The 17254-nt window shown below is 43.8% G+C and overlaps 1 protein-coding gene across 2 annotated transcripts in view; it reads left to right on the forward strand.

Moving 5' to 3' along the window:
• Positions 1–15105, forward strand: part of LOC126418856 (UDP-glycosyltransferase UGT5-like) — an 85610-nt gene extending 70505 nt beyond the window's left edge. For both annotated transcript variants that reach the window (XM_050085844.1, XM_050085845.1), the window contains exons 4-6: positions 3754–3976; positions 6680–6899; positions 12682–15105. In XM_050085844.1, coding sequence (XP_049941801.1) covers positions 3754–3976; positions 6680–6899; positions 12682–12988 — 750 coding nt within the window. In that variant the 3' untranslated portion in view covers positions 12989–15105. The remainder of the gene's footprint in view (positions 1–3753; positions 3977–6679; positions 6900–12681) is intronic.
• The last annotated feature ends 2149 nt before the right edge of the window (positions 15106–17254 follow it).

A 17254-nucleotide genomic window follows, 5' to 3' on the forward strand; every position in this document is an offset into this window, starting at 1 on the left:
ATAAAGCGTAGATAGTCTCTGGCCTATGGGAGGAGATCCTTAACAACGGCCTCTTCCAGTGATAACTGTTTTAGGAGCTCTGATGTTTTCCTCATTATTGTTGACAACGGGTCCTGCGGCAGTTGGTAGGTATTCTCGTCGAGAATCAGCTGAACTTTAGCGTCGTAATCAGGTTCATTCAGAATGACGGATGCACTGGCCGTGTCAGCTAGTAGAGTCACGATGAGGGAATCGTTGTGGAGCGCGAGACGTCCATGACGACCAGTCCTAGTCAAGTCAAACTGGAAGGTTTAAATTTTAAAACAATCTAGTACGTTTCGCGACGAATATCGTCTCCACTCTCACGAGACATCTTGCGGAAAGCTCGTTCAACCCTTCTTATAATTTCACAGAGAGGGATGCCTCTAAGCGCTGGTGCAACGTTAAAACCTTTCTCAAATGCCGAAATGGCACCCGCGTCGACATCTCTGTCCGTTATATTGATGACATTTCTCTTGCTATTTGTTTGTGGTCTTCTTCTGCAATGAGACATGATGTGCTATAGTGGCACCATCGGTTCACTGCAAAGCCCATCGTGGAAGAAGACCACAGAGAAACAGGAAGGGAAGTTCATCCTGCTGCCTCAACAACAACACGGTGCAGAACCAAATCAACAGTACGGTCATCAATATGACAGAGAGAGATATCGACGCGGGTGCCGTTTCGGCATTTAAGGAAGGTCTTACGTTTGCGACAGCGCTTCGGAGTATCCATAGGTGTGATATTATGAGAGACCTTAGACACAAAAATCCTCAAAATGCCTTGTGAAGAGTGCAGACGAAATTCGTCGCGAAATGTGCCGGTTGTTTCAAAACCTAAACCACCCTGTCTAACTTAATTTGATCTGAACGTAAGGGACGTCTTGCAACTCCCTAACGATTCCCCCTTCCCTCCCGTCGTGCTTCTGTCAGCTGACAAGGGCTATGCATCCGTCATTCTGAAAAAAAGCTGACTGGGACGCTAAAATCCAATTGATTCTCGACGGGGATACCTACCGGAAACTGCCATGGGACCCGACGTCAAGAATGATGAGGAAGCTCCTGAAACAGTCACCCCTGGAAGAGGCCGTTTATAAGAATCACCTCTCTCAGGAGCAGAGACCACCTACTCTTTATGGGCTACCGGAGATTCACTGAGAACACCATCAACTTATAGACTGGCAAAATATCTGGCCAGCCTCCTTACACCGCATGTGGGTCGCTGTGTGCATCACATCGAGAACACTGATACATTTATCAGTCGAATTAAATATTTGCCTCTTGGTCACTTTTGATGTGGTCTCCCTATTTGCGCGTGTTTCTGTCAAAGACTGTATAGGTCTCCTCTCCCAGTTTTCCAACAGACACAAACACACACAAACACAAACTGTTTAAGCACTAGTTGTCATCATAGTATTTACTATTTTGCGTCCAGTATTTCGTAAAGTTGGACGCCTTGGCGATGGGAAGCACGTTAGCTCCATGCACAGCCAACTTTTTTGTGGAGAAAGTTGAAGACATCGCTTTCGACGCGGCTCCAGCTAAGCCGAGTTACTTTTACCGTTACGGCTACGACACATTTATCATCTGGCCCCGTGGACGTGTGGTGCATTAATCTTCCTTCATGACCTCGTTCGCCGCAAAACCAGTGACCTCCTCAGCCACAGTGTCTATAGGAAACCAACACACACAGATCGGTTTCTACACGCTCTCATTCACCACCCTCCGGCACAAAAGCGTGACGTTCTGAATTCGCTCGTCCATCGTGCTACTGGAACTAAGCCACCTCCAAAGAGGCTTCCAGTAAAATGGCTACTTCTGGTGTGATTCTCAGGAAAAATACCACTGCAGAAGAGAGTGCGAAATTATCGTCTTTATATTTCTATGGCACTGGTCGGGAAAGATTAACTGGCTACTGAAGAGAGACAACATTTCATCAGTGTTCAGGCCCCCAGCAAAAATTTGACTATTCATGAGGCCTGTGAAGGACGGTCTAGGACTCGGAACGTCAGGAGTGTACGAGATACCATGTCATTATGGTTGTTACTGCCAAACAGTACACACTGTGGAGCAACGCCGGACGGAACACGGGAGGTGCTTATACCTACGCTATCCTTAACACGCTTTAAGGGGTAAAAACTGTAGAAATAAAAATTGGAGGAATCTGCAACTCAGCACAGCCTATTACCCAGCCATCGCGAGATCTAAGCGGGCACGACGGACGCGGGGCGAAAATATTACCATATTTGGCGAGGAAGAGAACACAAGGCCCTCGAGAATTACAGACCACCGCACGTACGACACAGCACGTGACACTGCAAGTCTTAAGAGTGCCAGCAGCTGTCTCCAGCAGGGAGCGATAACTATTTCAAACAAGCTTAATAATTTCTAACTGAGCGTTTAAATGCTTGCATGCTCTCGATAGCATCGACAAAGTTATGAGCTTTAGTGGGTATATTTTCGTTGACATAATGATTTCTCATGAGCTCTGTCAGAGCGAGCATTAAGTATGGTGGACAAGGCGACTAGTGTGACGACACAAGTTCGTTGTGGGACCCGTATTTCTCATGGGTCCTGAAGAGAGCACTAGTGACGTCACAGCCAGAAGCGTGGCTATGTAAAGGCGTAGCCAAGGCGACACGGTAGTCATTTACCACTTGACAATGGCTTAGCTCAATCGGAAGCTCGTGGGGTTTTAACCACCTGAAGGCGCTGGAAGCATGAAAAGATACTACTTAAAAAACATTCATCTGTCGGAAGTCTGTTGGTATTCGAGTCTGAGGATAGACGGTATTCGTTCCACGTACTATCTTGGAAAGTAGCTTTAAGAGACGACCTGTAGCCAGCGGTCAGGAATATTTTTCAACTTTATGTTTACTAAAATGCCTGAGTTTTCGATATCGGCTAAATAAAACAGAAGTTGGTACTCGGAAGAGATTTTAGAATACAAGTTGCACTGGTTAACGTGAAGCTGTAGGTGCTTGTTTAGATGAGCTGGGAAAGCATGTATAATAATAGTTTGATAAACTTGGAGGTGAAGGTGAGGAGTATGTAGGATGTGATGCCATGGGTAAGGTTTGTTGGATGTAATGTTTTCCAGAGGTCAGGATGGTGACTTGGACATAGTTCAAGAGGGTGATACGTACTGTTAGAAAATTATGAGCGGAGAGTTGTGACTAACATTTACAGTGGTCCCACAGCTACTGACCATCAATGGGCGCATGCAGTTTTTGGACCTCTTGACGATTTTCAGTGGCTGTATCCTGAAGTACATGGACTACTCTGACAACCACCAATTAGCAATATGTATGTACTGTGCTTGTCATATGGAACAAAAACAAAATTTCAATGATGTACTCTCTGTGTGTGTTTCTGTGCGGACAAAGAGTAGAAGCACATTAATATTTTAATTTCGTACTTTGTATTACGTGGCTTTTCGATTACCGTGCTGCTGTGAAAGAACACTACACTAACATTCAGATCGACAAACATTCAGATATGATTTTCAAGTAGACGTACTTTGGATAACACAGCACTTGCCAATACGAGTAAAGCCTTGACATACGCGAACTTCGCACAACGAAACATAGGGTAGTGCAGTAACTGTCATATTCACAGACTTTAAATAACGTCATTTACGAGTTATTAAATTAACTGTGTAGCTATACCTGTTAAGAAACATCGGCCTTTTATTTTGTCGTGACGCACCTATTATCGTTTCCTTTGTGTGCTGTAGGACTTGAAGAAGCTAATGGACAACGCAAATGACGGCGTCATTTTCTTCAGCATGGGATCTTTTGTAAGGAGTACTGATTTTCCCCAGGAGAGTGTTCAAGCTTTTCTAACTGCTTTCTCTAAACTGAAACAACTGGTCCTGTGGAAATGGGAGACGGACAGTATGCCTGGGAAGCCAGAAAATGTACATCTTGGCAAATGGTTTCCACAGTCTGACTTGCTAGGTAAGTTCCACTACGGTTTCTCTCAAAGTGCATTATCACTTGCCGAAATACAGAGTGTCTCAAAAAGAATGACCTGATTTCAAAACTCCATATTGATCAAAATATACTATAAACATCCGGTACATACAAAATACAAAATCTTAAAATTTTAAATGTGTTGTTGTTGTTGTGGTCTTCAGTCCGGAGATTGGTTTGATGCAGCTCTCCGTGCTGCACTATCCTGTGCAAGCTTCTTCATCTCCCAGTACTTACTGCAACCTACATCCTTCTGAATCTGCTTAGTGTATTCATCTCTTGGTCTTCCTCTACGATTTTTACCCTCCAGTGCTAAATTTGTGATCCCTTGATGCCTCAGAACATGTCCTACCAACCGGCCCCTTGTTCTTGTCAAGTTGTGCCACAATCTCCTCTTCTCCCCAATTGTATTCAATACCTCCTCATTAGTTATGTGATCTACCCATCTAAACTTGAGCATTCTTCTGTAGCACCACATTTCGATAGCTTGTATTCTCTTCTTGTCCAAACTGTTTATCGTCCGTGTTTCACTTCCATACATGGCTACACTCTATACAAATACTTTCAGAAACGACTTCCTGACACTTATATTTATACTCGATGTTAAAAAATTTCTCTTCTTCAGAAACGCTTTCCTTACCATTGCCAGTCTACATTTTATATCCTCTCTACTTCGACCATCATCAGTTATTTTGCTCCCCTTAATAGCAAAACTCCTTTACTACTTTAAGTGTCTCATTTCCTAATCTAATTCCCTCAGCATCACCCGACTTAATTCGACTACATTCCATTATCCTCGTTTTGCTTTTGTTGATGTTCATATTATATCCTCCTTTCAAGACGCTGTCCATTCCGTTCAACTTCTCTTCCAAGTCCTTTGCTGTCTCTGACAGAATTACAATGTCATCGGCAAACCTCAAAGTTTTTATTTCTTCTCCATGGATTTTAATACCTACTCCGAATTTTTATTTTGTTTCCTTTACTGCTTGCTCAACATACAAATTGAATAACATCGGGGAGAGGCTACAACCCTGTCTCACTCCCTTCCCAACCACTGCTTCCCTTTCATGTCCCTCGACTCTTATAACTGCCATTGGTTTCTGTACAAATTGTAAATAGTCTTTCGCTCGCTGTATTTTACCGTGCCACCTTTAGAATTTGAAAGAGAGTATTCCAGTCAACATTGTCAAAAGCTTTCTCTAAGTCTACAAACAATTTTAAATATGCTATTACAAATGTTCTATGTGTCCACCAGGAGCTGCACGAACAACATCTAGGCGATAGCTGAGTTCGTCATAAACTTTACACAATGTATCTGCTTTTACAGAAGTTATGGCAGCTGTTACTCTGTTCTTCGCTTCTTCTATGTCACGAGGCAAAGGGGAGATGAACGCACTTTCTTTCACAAATTTCCACGAGGAAAAATCACTTGGTGTCACGTCTGGCGATGTTGGACGTCAAGAGTGCAGGGCCGTGTCTGGGTTACCATGCCCCCTATCCAGCGTTGAGCTGTCTTCAGAAGCATGGAGCTCCACCACAATGGATAAAAAGTACGTCAGTTTCTCAGTGACATTCTGCTGCTGGTGGAGACGCAGAGCATTTGTATTAGCATAGTTAAAACTACCAAGATTTTTGTGAGCATTTTGAAATTCATCCCATGTTTGTCGTATGTTTTTATCAATACATATGGAGTTTTGAAATAAGGTAGTTCTCTTTGAAACACAGTGTATGTTGTTATAATAACTGCGTCTTTGTCGCTGTCCAACAGTGGAGTAACACTACGGTGCTGTTGGTGTATCGATACCTTGAGGAGAACAAGCGGAATATCCTTCAGCTGAATATTTCAGGAGTATGATCTGAGATTGCTTTGTCGACTCGCCACAAAAATAACTCTCCGTGAAACCATTTCCTTGTAATGAAAACTAAAACAAAGTTTCCCTTTGCCAGCAATCATTGGATGAAACTCTCCGTGACCATCTTGTCTTTGGATTCATGCCAACTGTGTATCATGTAATAAAATTGAAAAAGTCTTGAGAATAAGGAAAGATGTCCATAACATAACATGCGAATAGTTATTTCACTCACAGGCATATTGCATACACTTCTCTCTCACCGTACGGTAAATGACGATATGAAGACGGTGATCACAGTAAACACCTTCGAATCTGGATTACATTACTGAATATCATGTGTAGACCCCAAAGACGAAACAAAGAGAGAAAGACACAGACAGACAGACAGACAGACAGACAGAGAGAGAGAGAGAGAGAGAGAGAGAGATACAGAGATAGAGAGAGTTAGTGTTGGGCAAATATACGCTTGCAGAAAAAGGCACTGAACACAGTAGATAACTTGTTCCACCTCCTAATGCTACACTTGCAGATTTGCGTTAGAATGAATGGACGAACTTCCAGTCTTGAGCGACCGTGAAAAAAATAATAACCTGAACTACAATTAACGTATATTAGTAATTCCAGTTAAGTGTAACCTACCTCTTCAGCTTTCACTGACAGTATATTTACCTGTACTACTAATTCACCTGCCTATACAAGCGCCATTACTAAATACGTACTACTCGTCAGTCCTGTGGTGAGCTTGTTTTGAGAGGTAAACACCTGAACATAACTATTTATCGTGTATTTTTAACAGTAGCATGAGTGTTTGACACTTACAGTGATTCTGTTTCAGCTCACAAAAACGTGAAGCTCTTCATCTCCCACGGAGGACTGCAGAGCAGTTTGGAAGCGACCGCTCGGGGTGTTCCCTTGATTGGCATACCAGTCGGAGCCGAGCAAGGTTATAATGTCCAAAGAATCGTTCACTACGGTTACGGCATCAAACTAGATCTGCAGAACATAACTATCCAGTCGGTGGAATGGGCTATTCATGAAGTTTTAAATAACCCAATGTGAGTTATTCTCCATCTTTCTGTGTCTCGTAAACTGTTTAGCATAATTTGCAAGTAATCTTTTGCGACTCAAGACCTCTTACTTAAAACTAAAACAAAGTATTCCTTTGCCAGCAATCATTGGATGAAACTCTCCGTGACCATCTTTTCTTTGGATTCATACCAACTGTGTATCATGTAATAAAATTGAAAATGTCTTGAGAATAAGGAAAGATGTCCATAACATAACATGCGAATAGTTATTTCACTCACAGGCATATTGCATACACTTCTCTCTCACCGTACGGTAAATGACGATATGAAGACGGTGATCACAGTAAACACTTTCGAATCTGGATTACATTACTGAATATCATGTGTAGACCACAAAGACGAAACAAAGAGGTAAAGAGACAGACAGAGAGAGAGAGATAGAGAGAGAGACAGAGACAGAGTTAGTGTTGGGCAAATATACGCTTGCAGAAAAAGGCACTGAACACAGTAGATAACTTTTTCCACCTCCTAATGCTACACTTGCAGATTTGCGTTAGAATGAATGGACGAACTTCCAGTCTTGAGCGACCGTGAACGAAATGGAACTATGTACCACACAGAGCAGCTACCCTGATTCAGAACAATTTTAAAATTTATTCTTCAGTTTCAGTTGCACATATCCATTACAGTATCACTAATTTCGATCTGCCTTCAGTTCCATATGCTGCCGCTAGCAAATCAGAACCAGACGTCAGATGTGTAGTTTGATGCAGACACGGTAGTTTGCTCAAGCAGCTACATAGATCGAAGATGATCCAGGGAGCCCTAATCTAGTCGTACTACGAAGGAAATGAGTAACTGGCACTGAAAAATCAGCGATATATTAAAATAGTTTTTAATATTAATGTCGGTTATGGTAGCCTGATTCTGCTTCTTCCATGGTTTTCCTAAATACACTCCTGGAAATGGAAAAAAGAACACATTGACACCGGTGTGTCAGACCCACCATACTTGCTCCGGACACTGCGAGAGGGCTGTACAAGCAATGATCACATGCACGGCACAGCGGACACACCAGGAACCGCGGTGTTGGCTGTCGAATGGCGCTAGCTGCGCAGCATTTGTGCACCGCCGCCGTCAGTGTCAGCCAGTTTGCCGTGGCATACGGAGCTCCATCGCAGTCTTTAACACTGGTAGCATGCCGCGACAGCGTGGACGTGAACCGTATGTGCAGTTGACGGACTTTGAGCGAGGGCGTATAGTGGGCATGCGGGAGGCCGGGTGGACGTACCGCCGAATTGCTCAACACGTGGGGCGTGAGGTCTCCACGGTACATCGATGTTGTCGCCAGTGGTCGGCGGAAGGTGCACGTGCCCGTCGACCTGGGACCGGACCGCAGCGACGCACGGATGCACGCCAAGACCGTAGGATCCTACGCAGTGCCGTAGGGGACCGCACCGCCACTTCCCAGCAAATTAGGGACACTGTTGCTCCTGGGGTATCGGCGAGGACCATTCGCAACCGTCTCCATGGAGCTGGGCTACGGTCCCGCACACCGTTAGGCCGTCTTCCGCTCACGCCCCAACATCGTGCAGCCCGCCTCCAGTGGTGTCGCGACAGGCGTGAATGGAGGGACGAATGGAGACGTGTCGTCTTCAGCGATGAGAGTCGCTTCTGCCTTGGTGCCAATGATGGTCGTATGCGTGTTTGGCGCCGTGCAGGTGAGCGCCACAATCAGGACTGCATACGACCGAGGCACACAGGGCCAACACCTGGCATCATGGTGTGGGGAGCGATCTCCTACACTGGCCGTACACCACTGGTGATCGTCGAGGGGACACTGAATAGTGCACGGTACATCCAAACCGTCATCGAACCCATCGTTCTACCATTCCTAGACCGGCAAGGGAACTTGCTGTTCCAACAGGACAATGCACGTCCGCATGTATCCCGTGCCACCCAACGTGCTCTAGAAGGTGTTAGTCAACTACCCTGGCCAGCAAGATCTCCGGATCTGTCCCCCATTGAGCATGTTTGGGACTGGATGAAGCGTCGTCTCACGCGGTCTGCACGTCCAGCACGAACGCTGGTCCAACTGAGGCGCCAGGTGGAAATGGCATGGCAAGCCGTTCCACAGGACTACATCCAGCATCTCTACGATCGTCTCCATGGGAGAATAGCAGCCTGCATTGCTGCGAAAGGTGGATATACACTGTACTAGTGCCGACATTGTGCATGCTCTGTTGCCTGTGTCTATGTGCCTGTGGTTCTGTCAGTGTGATCATGTGATGTATCTGACCCCAGGAATGTGTCAATAAAGTTTCCCCTTCCTGGGACAATGAATTCACGGTGTTCTTATTTCAATTTCCAGGAGTGTATCTTCAGGTAATTGCTGACATGGTTCCTTCAAAGTCATTGTCGATTGAGTATCTTTTTCTTATCCAGTGGCAAGTGCTCCATCTGCAATGAGCTGACAGTTGCATGCTATTGTTATTGGCTTCGTTTGTCTGCTTCACTCAAATCACCCCTCTCGGTGATTTGAATCATTTGGTCATAGCTTCGGTGCTCTCCGCCACATCATCTGCACCGCTGTTCTTCCTGCGATGTCCCTATCGCAGCTATAGTTGGCACATCTGAAGTTTGTCTTATATACAGTAAGAGGATAACAGTCGATTGTTCAAAAATATAGTCTGAGGAAAACCTCTTGTTTCGTGTACTGTAAACATCGTACCTTGTTATACGCGAGACAATAAACTAGAAGGAAAGTATCCGTCTGCTTAACAAATGCTGTTTACTTTTGTATGGTACCAAGACCTCTAGCTTCCCGAAGACTTCTTAAGTAATAGAACGCAGTATGTTGTCCTCGACGGCAAATGTTCTTCAGAAGCAAGGGTATTGTCAGGAGTGCCCCAGGGAAGTTTACCAACAACAGACTGAGCGCTTCAGTGGTTTACGGACGTCGCGTCGGATAATGTTGAGCACAACATTTCAAGGAGACAGCCGATCGTGATCTTCAGGCACTTACTGACATGTTATTGCATAGACTCGCTAGAAAAGTGTAGGCGCCAAGGGGTGGAGCTATAACGTGACACATTAGTATGTCGTTGTCAAAACTGTTAAATGCATTCGTTACGCTGTTGGGGGGTTGGGTTGTTTGGGAAGGAGACCAGACAGCGAGGTCATCGGTCTCATCGGATTAGGGAAGGACAGGGAAGGAAGTCGGCCGTGCCCTTTCAAAGGAACCATCCCGGCATTTGCCTGGACCGATTTAGGGAAACCACGGAAAACCTAAATCAGGATGGCCGGACGCGGGATTGAACCGTCGTCCTCCCGAATGCGAGTCCAGTGTTTAACCACTACGCCACCTCGCTCGGTCGTGACGCTGTGACACAGTGCCAGCACACGTATTCAACCATCATAAAACAACATAGCCTGTAAGTGCACATGTTGTTTTACAATGTTTGAATACATCTACATCTACATCTACATGGATACTCCGCAAATCTCATTTAAGTGCCTGGCAGAGGGGTCATCGAACCACCTTCATAATTGTCTGTCATTCCAATCTCGTATATCGCGCGGAAAGAATGAACACCTATATGTTTCCGTACGAGCTCTGATTCCCTTATTTTATCGTGGTGATCGTTCCTCCCTATGTAGGTCGGTGTCAACAAAATATTTTCGCATTCGGAGGAGAAAGTTGGTAATTGGAATTTCGTGAGAAGGTTCCGTCTCAACGAAAAACGTCTTTCTTTTAATGATGTCCAGCCAAATCCTGTATCATTTCTGTGACACTCTCTCACATATTTCGCGATAATACAAAACCTGCTGAATTTCTTTGAACTTTGTCGATGTATTCCGTCAGTCCTATCTGGTATTCTAAAAGAGGATGGACAAGCGTAGTGTAGGCAGTCTCCTTAGTAAGTCTGTTACATTTTCTAAGTGTCCTGCCAATAAAACGCAGTCTTTGGTTAGCTTTCGCCACAACATTTTCTGTGTGTTCCTTCCAATTTAAGTTGTTCGTAATTGTAACACCTAGGTATATAGTTGAATTTATAGCTTTTAGATTAGACTGATTTATCGTGTAACCGACGTTTAACGAGTTCCTTTTAGCACTCATGTGGATGACCTCACACTTTTCGTTATTTAGGGTCAACTGCCACTTTTCGCACCATTCAGATATCTTTTGTAAATCGTTTTGTAGTTTGGTTTGATCTTCTGATGACTTTATTAGTCGATAAACGACAGCGTCATCTGCAAACAACCGAAGACGGCTGCTCAGATAGTCTCCTAGCAAAGGCCCTATAACACTACCTTGGGGAACGCCGGAAATCACTTCTGTTTTACTGGATGACTTTCCGTCAGTTACTACGAACTGTGCCCTCTCTGACAGGAAATCACAAATCCAGTCACATAACTGAGACGATATTCCATATGCACGCAATTTCATTACTAGCCGCTTGTGTGGTACAGTGTCAAAAGCCATCCGGAAATACGGAATCGATCTATAATCCCTTGTCAATAGCACTCAACACTTCATGTGAATAAAGAGCTAGTTGTGTTTCACAGGAACGATGTTTTCTAAACCCATGTTGACTGTGTGTCAATAGACCGTTTTCTTCGAGGTAATTCATAATGTTCGAACACAATATATGTTCTAAAATCCTGCTGCATATCGACGTTAACGGTATGGGCCTGTAATTTAGTGGATTACTCCTACTACCTTTCTTGAATATTGGTGTAACCTGTGCAACTTTCCAGTCTTTGGGTACGGATCTTTCGTCGAGAGAACGGTTGTGTATGATTGTTAAGTATGGAGCTAATGCATCAGAATACTCCGAAAGGAACGTAACTGGTATACAGTCTGGACCAGTAGACTTGTTTTTATTAAGTGATTTAAGTTGATTCACTACTCAAATGGTTCAAATGGCTCTGAGCACTATGGAACTTAACTGCTGAGGTCATGAGTCCCCTAGAACTTAGAACTACTTAAATCTAACTAACCTAAGGACATCACTCACATCCATGCCCGAGGCAGGATTCGAACCTGCGACCGTAGCGGTCGCGCGGTTCCAGACTGTAGCGCCTAGAATCGCTCGGCCACTCCGGCCGGCGCTTCACTACTCCGAGGATATTTACTTCTACGTTTGTTATGTTGGCAGCTGTTCTCGATCCTAATTCTGGAATATTTACTTCGTCTTCTTTTGTGAAAGCATTTCGGAAGGCTGTGTTTAGTAACTCTGCTCTGGCAGCACTGTGTCTACAATAGTATCTCCATTGCTCTCACGCAGGGAAGGCATTGATTGTTTCTAGCCGCTAACATACGACTAGAAACTCTTTGGATTTTCTGCCGGGGCACTTACGGAGGCGTGTAGACAGTCGCTTCACCCTCGCACTATTTATGAGAGCAACGAGAAAGGAAATGACCAGTACAGATACAGGTTACCTTCGCCACACGCTGTACGGTTTCTTGCGGAATGTGTATGTAGATGTCGATGTAGAACTCAGCGGTTATTTTCTGAACAGACATCGGATTTTCCCGATGAGATAACTAAAAATTTATAACTATTCGTATTAGAGCTAAGAGTTATTCTGAACTGATACGTATATCTTCCTTACATTTGAGCTTGTTAGTTTGTAACTGTATTTTCACGATTCGTTTGTTTCATCTTACTTGTCCTATGCTTTATGTAAGCCTACTCACATTTAACACATATCATGATTATCTGTTAACAGTTTTTAGTTTTTCGCTTTCATTTATGAGACCCAGTGTACTTGCAGATCTGTTGTCACATGTCTCTGTTTGCAGATACCGCGAGAAGGCGGAGCTGCGCTCCCGCCTGTTCTGGGACCGTCCAGAGAGCCCTGTGGAGACGGCCGTCTACTGGACAGAGTACGTGCTGAGGCACCGGGGCGCCCCCCACCTGCGCAGCGGCGCCCTCCACCTCAGCTGGTACCAGTACCTCCTGCTGGACGTCGCTGCCCTGCTACTGTCTGGAGCGCTCCTAGTTCTTACAATCGCTGTCATGGCAGTCAGGACACTCTACAGGCTAATCACAGCAAGAACTTCTGCGTTACACGAACAGAAGAAAAAGAAAACAACGAAGAAGGAGTAAAGGAGACGTCTTACCCCAGCGGTGCCGCAGCTGAAGAGACGCTACTCTCAGTGTAACAGGATTAATAACTGACAGTACAAACAACGTGTCCATGACGATTTGCGACTCACGTTACAAAACGTGATATCAAGTCTCCGAGTGCTATCACATCTAGGTAAAGCCCTTCTGCTCCATCTCATGTCTGACCTTATTTATCGGCTGGAATTCTGTTGCTAGCCAACTTCAAAGTACTCTAGTCGTTCACAAGAAATGTGCAGGGAATTCACATACTCGTTAGGCTCTGAAGGGATGAGTAATTGGAAAACTTCATTAACTACAATAATGTTATGGAAATATATTGTACTGAAGTTAATCTGTTTATTCTTCTGTTGTCGTCTTCAAGATCTGAAGTGGAGACGGTGGATGAGACATACAGGGTGGTTTATCTGCCCCTACACATTTCGTTCTATGCAACCCACAGTGTTACATGTGGCCTTAAAAAAACACCTGCGAGATTTTCATATTCTCTCTCTCGCCATGCGGAAACTATTAGTCCTACCGAAAAATGGGCCTTTTTGTAGGCAGTTAAATATCGGAATAGGATACGCATTCACTGGAGACCATGGTTGTTCCAGAAAACGTACAAAAATTACCTTCAATCGCACCTCTCCCCAACACACACATTCCTCATCAGCTAGAATTAAAGTGTGTTATTCGTGGCACTCCCTCTTACCACTAAATAAAATTTTGCGACTACACCAACTGTTCACGAGACCGAGCGAGGTGGCGCAGTGGTTAGCACACTGGACTCGCATTCGGCAGGACGACGGTTCAATTCCACGCATGCCCATCCTGATTTAGGTTTCCGGTAATTTCCCTGAATCACCACAGGCGAATGCTGGAATGTTTCCTTTGAAAGGGGACGGCCGATTTCCTTCCTCATCCTTCCCAAAGCCGATGAGACTTATGACCTCGCAGTTTGGTCTCCTCCCCCCAAATCAACCCCGAATCCCCACACCCACTGTTCACGATATTCGATCTTTTGTGGTCTTTATTGATTGATCTATTGCGCCACCAGCGTAGTCGGCTACTTTGTTAACACTATTAATTTGAACGCACGAACAAGGGTAATTAACGAAAAACGACTAAGGTAAACGTTACGCTAAAACTAATAACGTTGATAATTCCATCCAAGTTTGATCCTTAGAATCACAGTAGTTTCATAGTCAGAAGCCCTGATGAATACGTCGATGGAATTGTTTATTATATGCTGTTAAAATTCACAGAATTGTTGGACAATGTCTGCCGCGCGGGGTAGCCGTGTGGTCGTAAGGCGTCTTGTAACGGTTCGCGTGGGTCCGCCCCCCCCTCTCCCCGCCCCCCCCCCCCACGTCGGGCATGTGCTGTCTTTAGCGTAAGTTAGTTTAAGTTCGATTAAGTACTGCGTAAGCCTAGGAACTGATGACCTCAGCAGTTTGGTCCCATAGTCCTTACCAAAAATGTTTACACACACGCTAGTTTTAAAATATTACGTGTTCGATGAAGGCGGTGGCGTAATAGGTCAGTCTGTAAAGGCCAGAAAAGATCTAATGGGGAAAACAATTCGTGCAGTCGCAAATTTTTGTACAGTGGTGGATAAACAACACACTAGAAATCCTGACCGGTGGTGGCTGAGTGTGGGTGAGGAGGTGGATTTGAAGGTCACGCCTCTAGCCTATGTTTTTCTTGAATAACTCGAAAACTAAAGAAAACGTATGCCGGTACAAAATTTAACTTCATTAAATTTGCTACAAAAATGTCTTAGTGATTTTTATCTGTAGGACTAACAGTTTGCGCCTAACGAGCGAGAGATTGTGAAAATTTCGCTCGTGGTTTTTGAAGACCATATCTGACATACCGGTTTTCATAAAACGACATCAGTAGGGGCAGCTGAATCACCCTTTATATGACATGAGGAGAAGATTAATTTTGAACTTTTAGTGTTTACTGGGCTACACTTGACTCATTTCATGCAATGTTAATGCTAGTGTAAATAGTAATTTAACTACATTTTTACATTCATTTGTATGAGATTTTTCAAAAAAGGAGACTGTACTGTACTACAGTGAGCAATAAAAGTCTTATTTGTAATGATTAAATGATGACTGGTATACAGAGGCGACAGCGATATTAGTCTCATTACAACTGTAATTTAATTTTATTGATAAGGGTGTGTAGAACCATGTGGCTCAAAGGAACGAGTTACTACATAATTCAGAGAAGGTAAGAAATTTTAACTATCAAAATAGGAAAAAATAAAAATTGAAAGAACAATAAGCTTACAGTAGTTTACGCAATAAATACTAGTAAAGTAATGCGTGGATCGCCAGCGTAGAATAAAAGGGTTGTGTCTTAAGGAAGCCTATCAACTTAAATTCGAAAACCTGCGGTTTATCACTCAAATTTTAGTTCTGCCGAAGTCGTACTGGAAATAAGAACTACGAAATAATGCACATCTTCCTGTACAACTGATAAACAAATGTTATTCGTAATCAAATCTTTTTCCGTTTAATGTTACTGAGTGACCAACTCCATACTCGAATGCCTTCAAAATGGAGGGACCCGGGATTGATGCCCTGTACCTCCCCGAAATATTCTACTGGCATTAACATCTGGAGAGATTGGCGGTATGCTGATCGCATGTCCCGCAAGCATATATCGCTTTTCGTACTGCCTTGTTGGCAGAAGTCGGCTAGAAGGAACAGGCGTAAGGCCTAATCCGTGAGTAGTAATCACCTTTTCTGTAAGTAAGTGAATCTGCAGTTTTTTTGTTCAACCCATATTATTAACCATTGTTCCTTCCGAATGAATCCGTATTATTAACCACAAATCACACGAGACAGATACAGTCAGAATATCGAAACGCTTGAACACTGGCCAGGACTACGTTCAAGAATCGAGCGATGTGGCGCAATGGTTAACATACTGGACTTCGTATTCAGGAGGACGACGGCTCAAACCCTCGTTCGACCATCCAGACTTTGGTTTTCCGTGATTTCCCCAACTCACTCCAGGCAAATGATGGGATTGTACCTTTTAAAGTGCACAGCCGATTTCCTTCCTCATCCTGGAAACAACCCGAGCTTGTGCTCCGTCTGGAATGACATCTTTGTTGGCAAGTTGTAAAACAATGATCTTTCTTTTTCTTTTTTTAAGTTCGCTATCTGACATAATCGATCGTTGGAACTGCTTTTTCCTGGACTGAAAATATTCTTTGTGAGTGCACAGAGTTGTTCCAAGACTTCATGCTATAGAGTAAGATAGAGCGAAAAATGCAAACTGAACGAACTTTCATTGGATTACCTTCCAGCTGTAATCTCTGAACTACACTAAGTGCTCTCTTATACAATGAGTGTAGAAACTCTTGAGTGCCCTCATAATGGCATTTAACTTCAAAGCGACTGGGCAACTGATATTGTATGCAGATTAGCTGCGTCGTGGGGGAAGGCTATTAATGTGAAATTCAGGTTATTAGCGAGCATAACTATCGCACCTGTCGTGAAAGAAACAAAAAAGATAATTTGTTACCAGTAATTCAAAAACTTGATCAATGCCATAGGGTATGCAAAAACTATATGTGTAAAATAATCATTAACCCTTTTTATAGATCTGCATTCTTTTCCAGTCCCACAGGAGTATTTGCTGTCCAAGAGGTTTGATAAATATGGACTAAGAAATGAGATAATTACACAGTGTATGCGTTATATTCCAGTTAAAGGGAAACAGTATGGCGCGGAAAATAAATGTAGATGAAATTAGTGTGCCCAGCACGTTGGCGAATAAAAGGTCGGCGACATCAGCCAAACTGCTCCAGATCAGGATTTTACTGCCATCCTGCAATGTCACTTCATTGTGTGGGGGGAATTCCGAGGAGGAGGAAACATACAACAGCACAATTTCAGAACAAGAGACTTGTATGAAGCCTCCAAAAATACCTGTCCTGCTTAAAGACATTGCAGCAAACTCTACGTTGTACATCTCCCATCAGGCTGTCTACCAACAGTTTGTACAGGATTCACTGCGTGCTTGTCGATCAACCATAAGCATTCCCATCACGAAAGGAATTCGTTGTGGTTGGTCGGGGGAGCGAATCATCAGTCCTCAGTCCCTCTTCCAATGAATAGTTCATCTGCATTTACATGAGCAAAAAATTTGATCGAACTGCTATAGTATCTAGATGTGGCAAAGTCGAGGCATTCAATATTGATATCATAGATGATAAATAGTTTAAAGAGAGGTACAAGTACA

Source organism: Schistocerca serialis, chromosome 9, assembly GCF_023864345.2.
Source record: "Schistocerca serialis cubense isolate TAMUIC-IGC-003099 chromosome 9, iqSchSeri2.2, whole genome shotgun sequence".
Classification (NCBI taxonomy): domain Eukaryota; kingdom Metazoa; phylum Arthropoda; class Insecta; order Orthoptera; family Acrididae; genus Schistocerca; species Schistocerca serialis.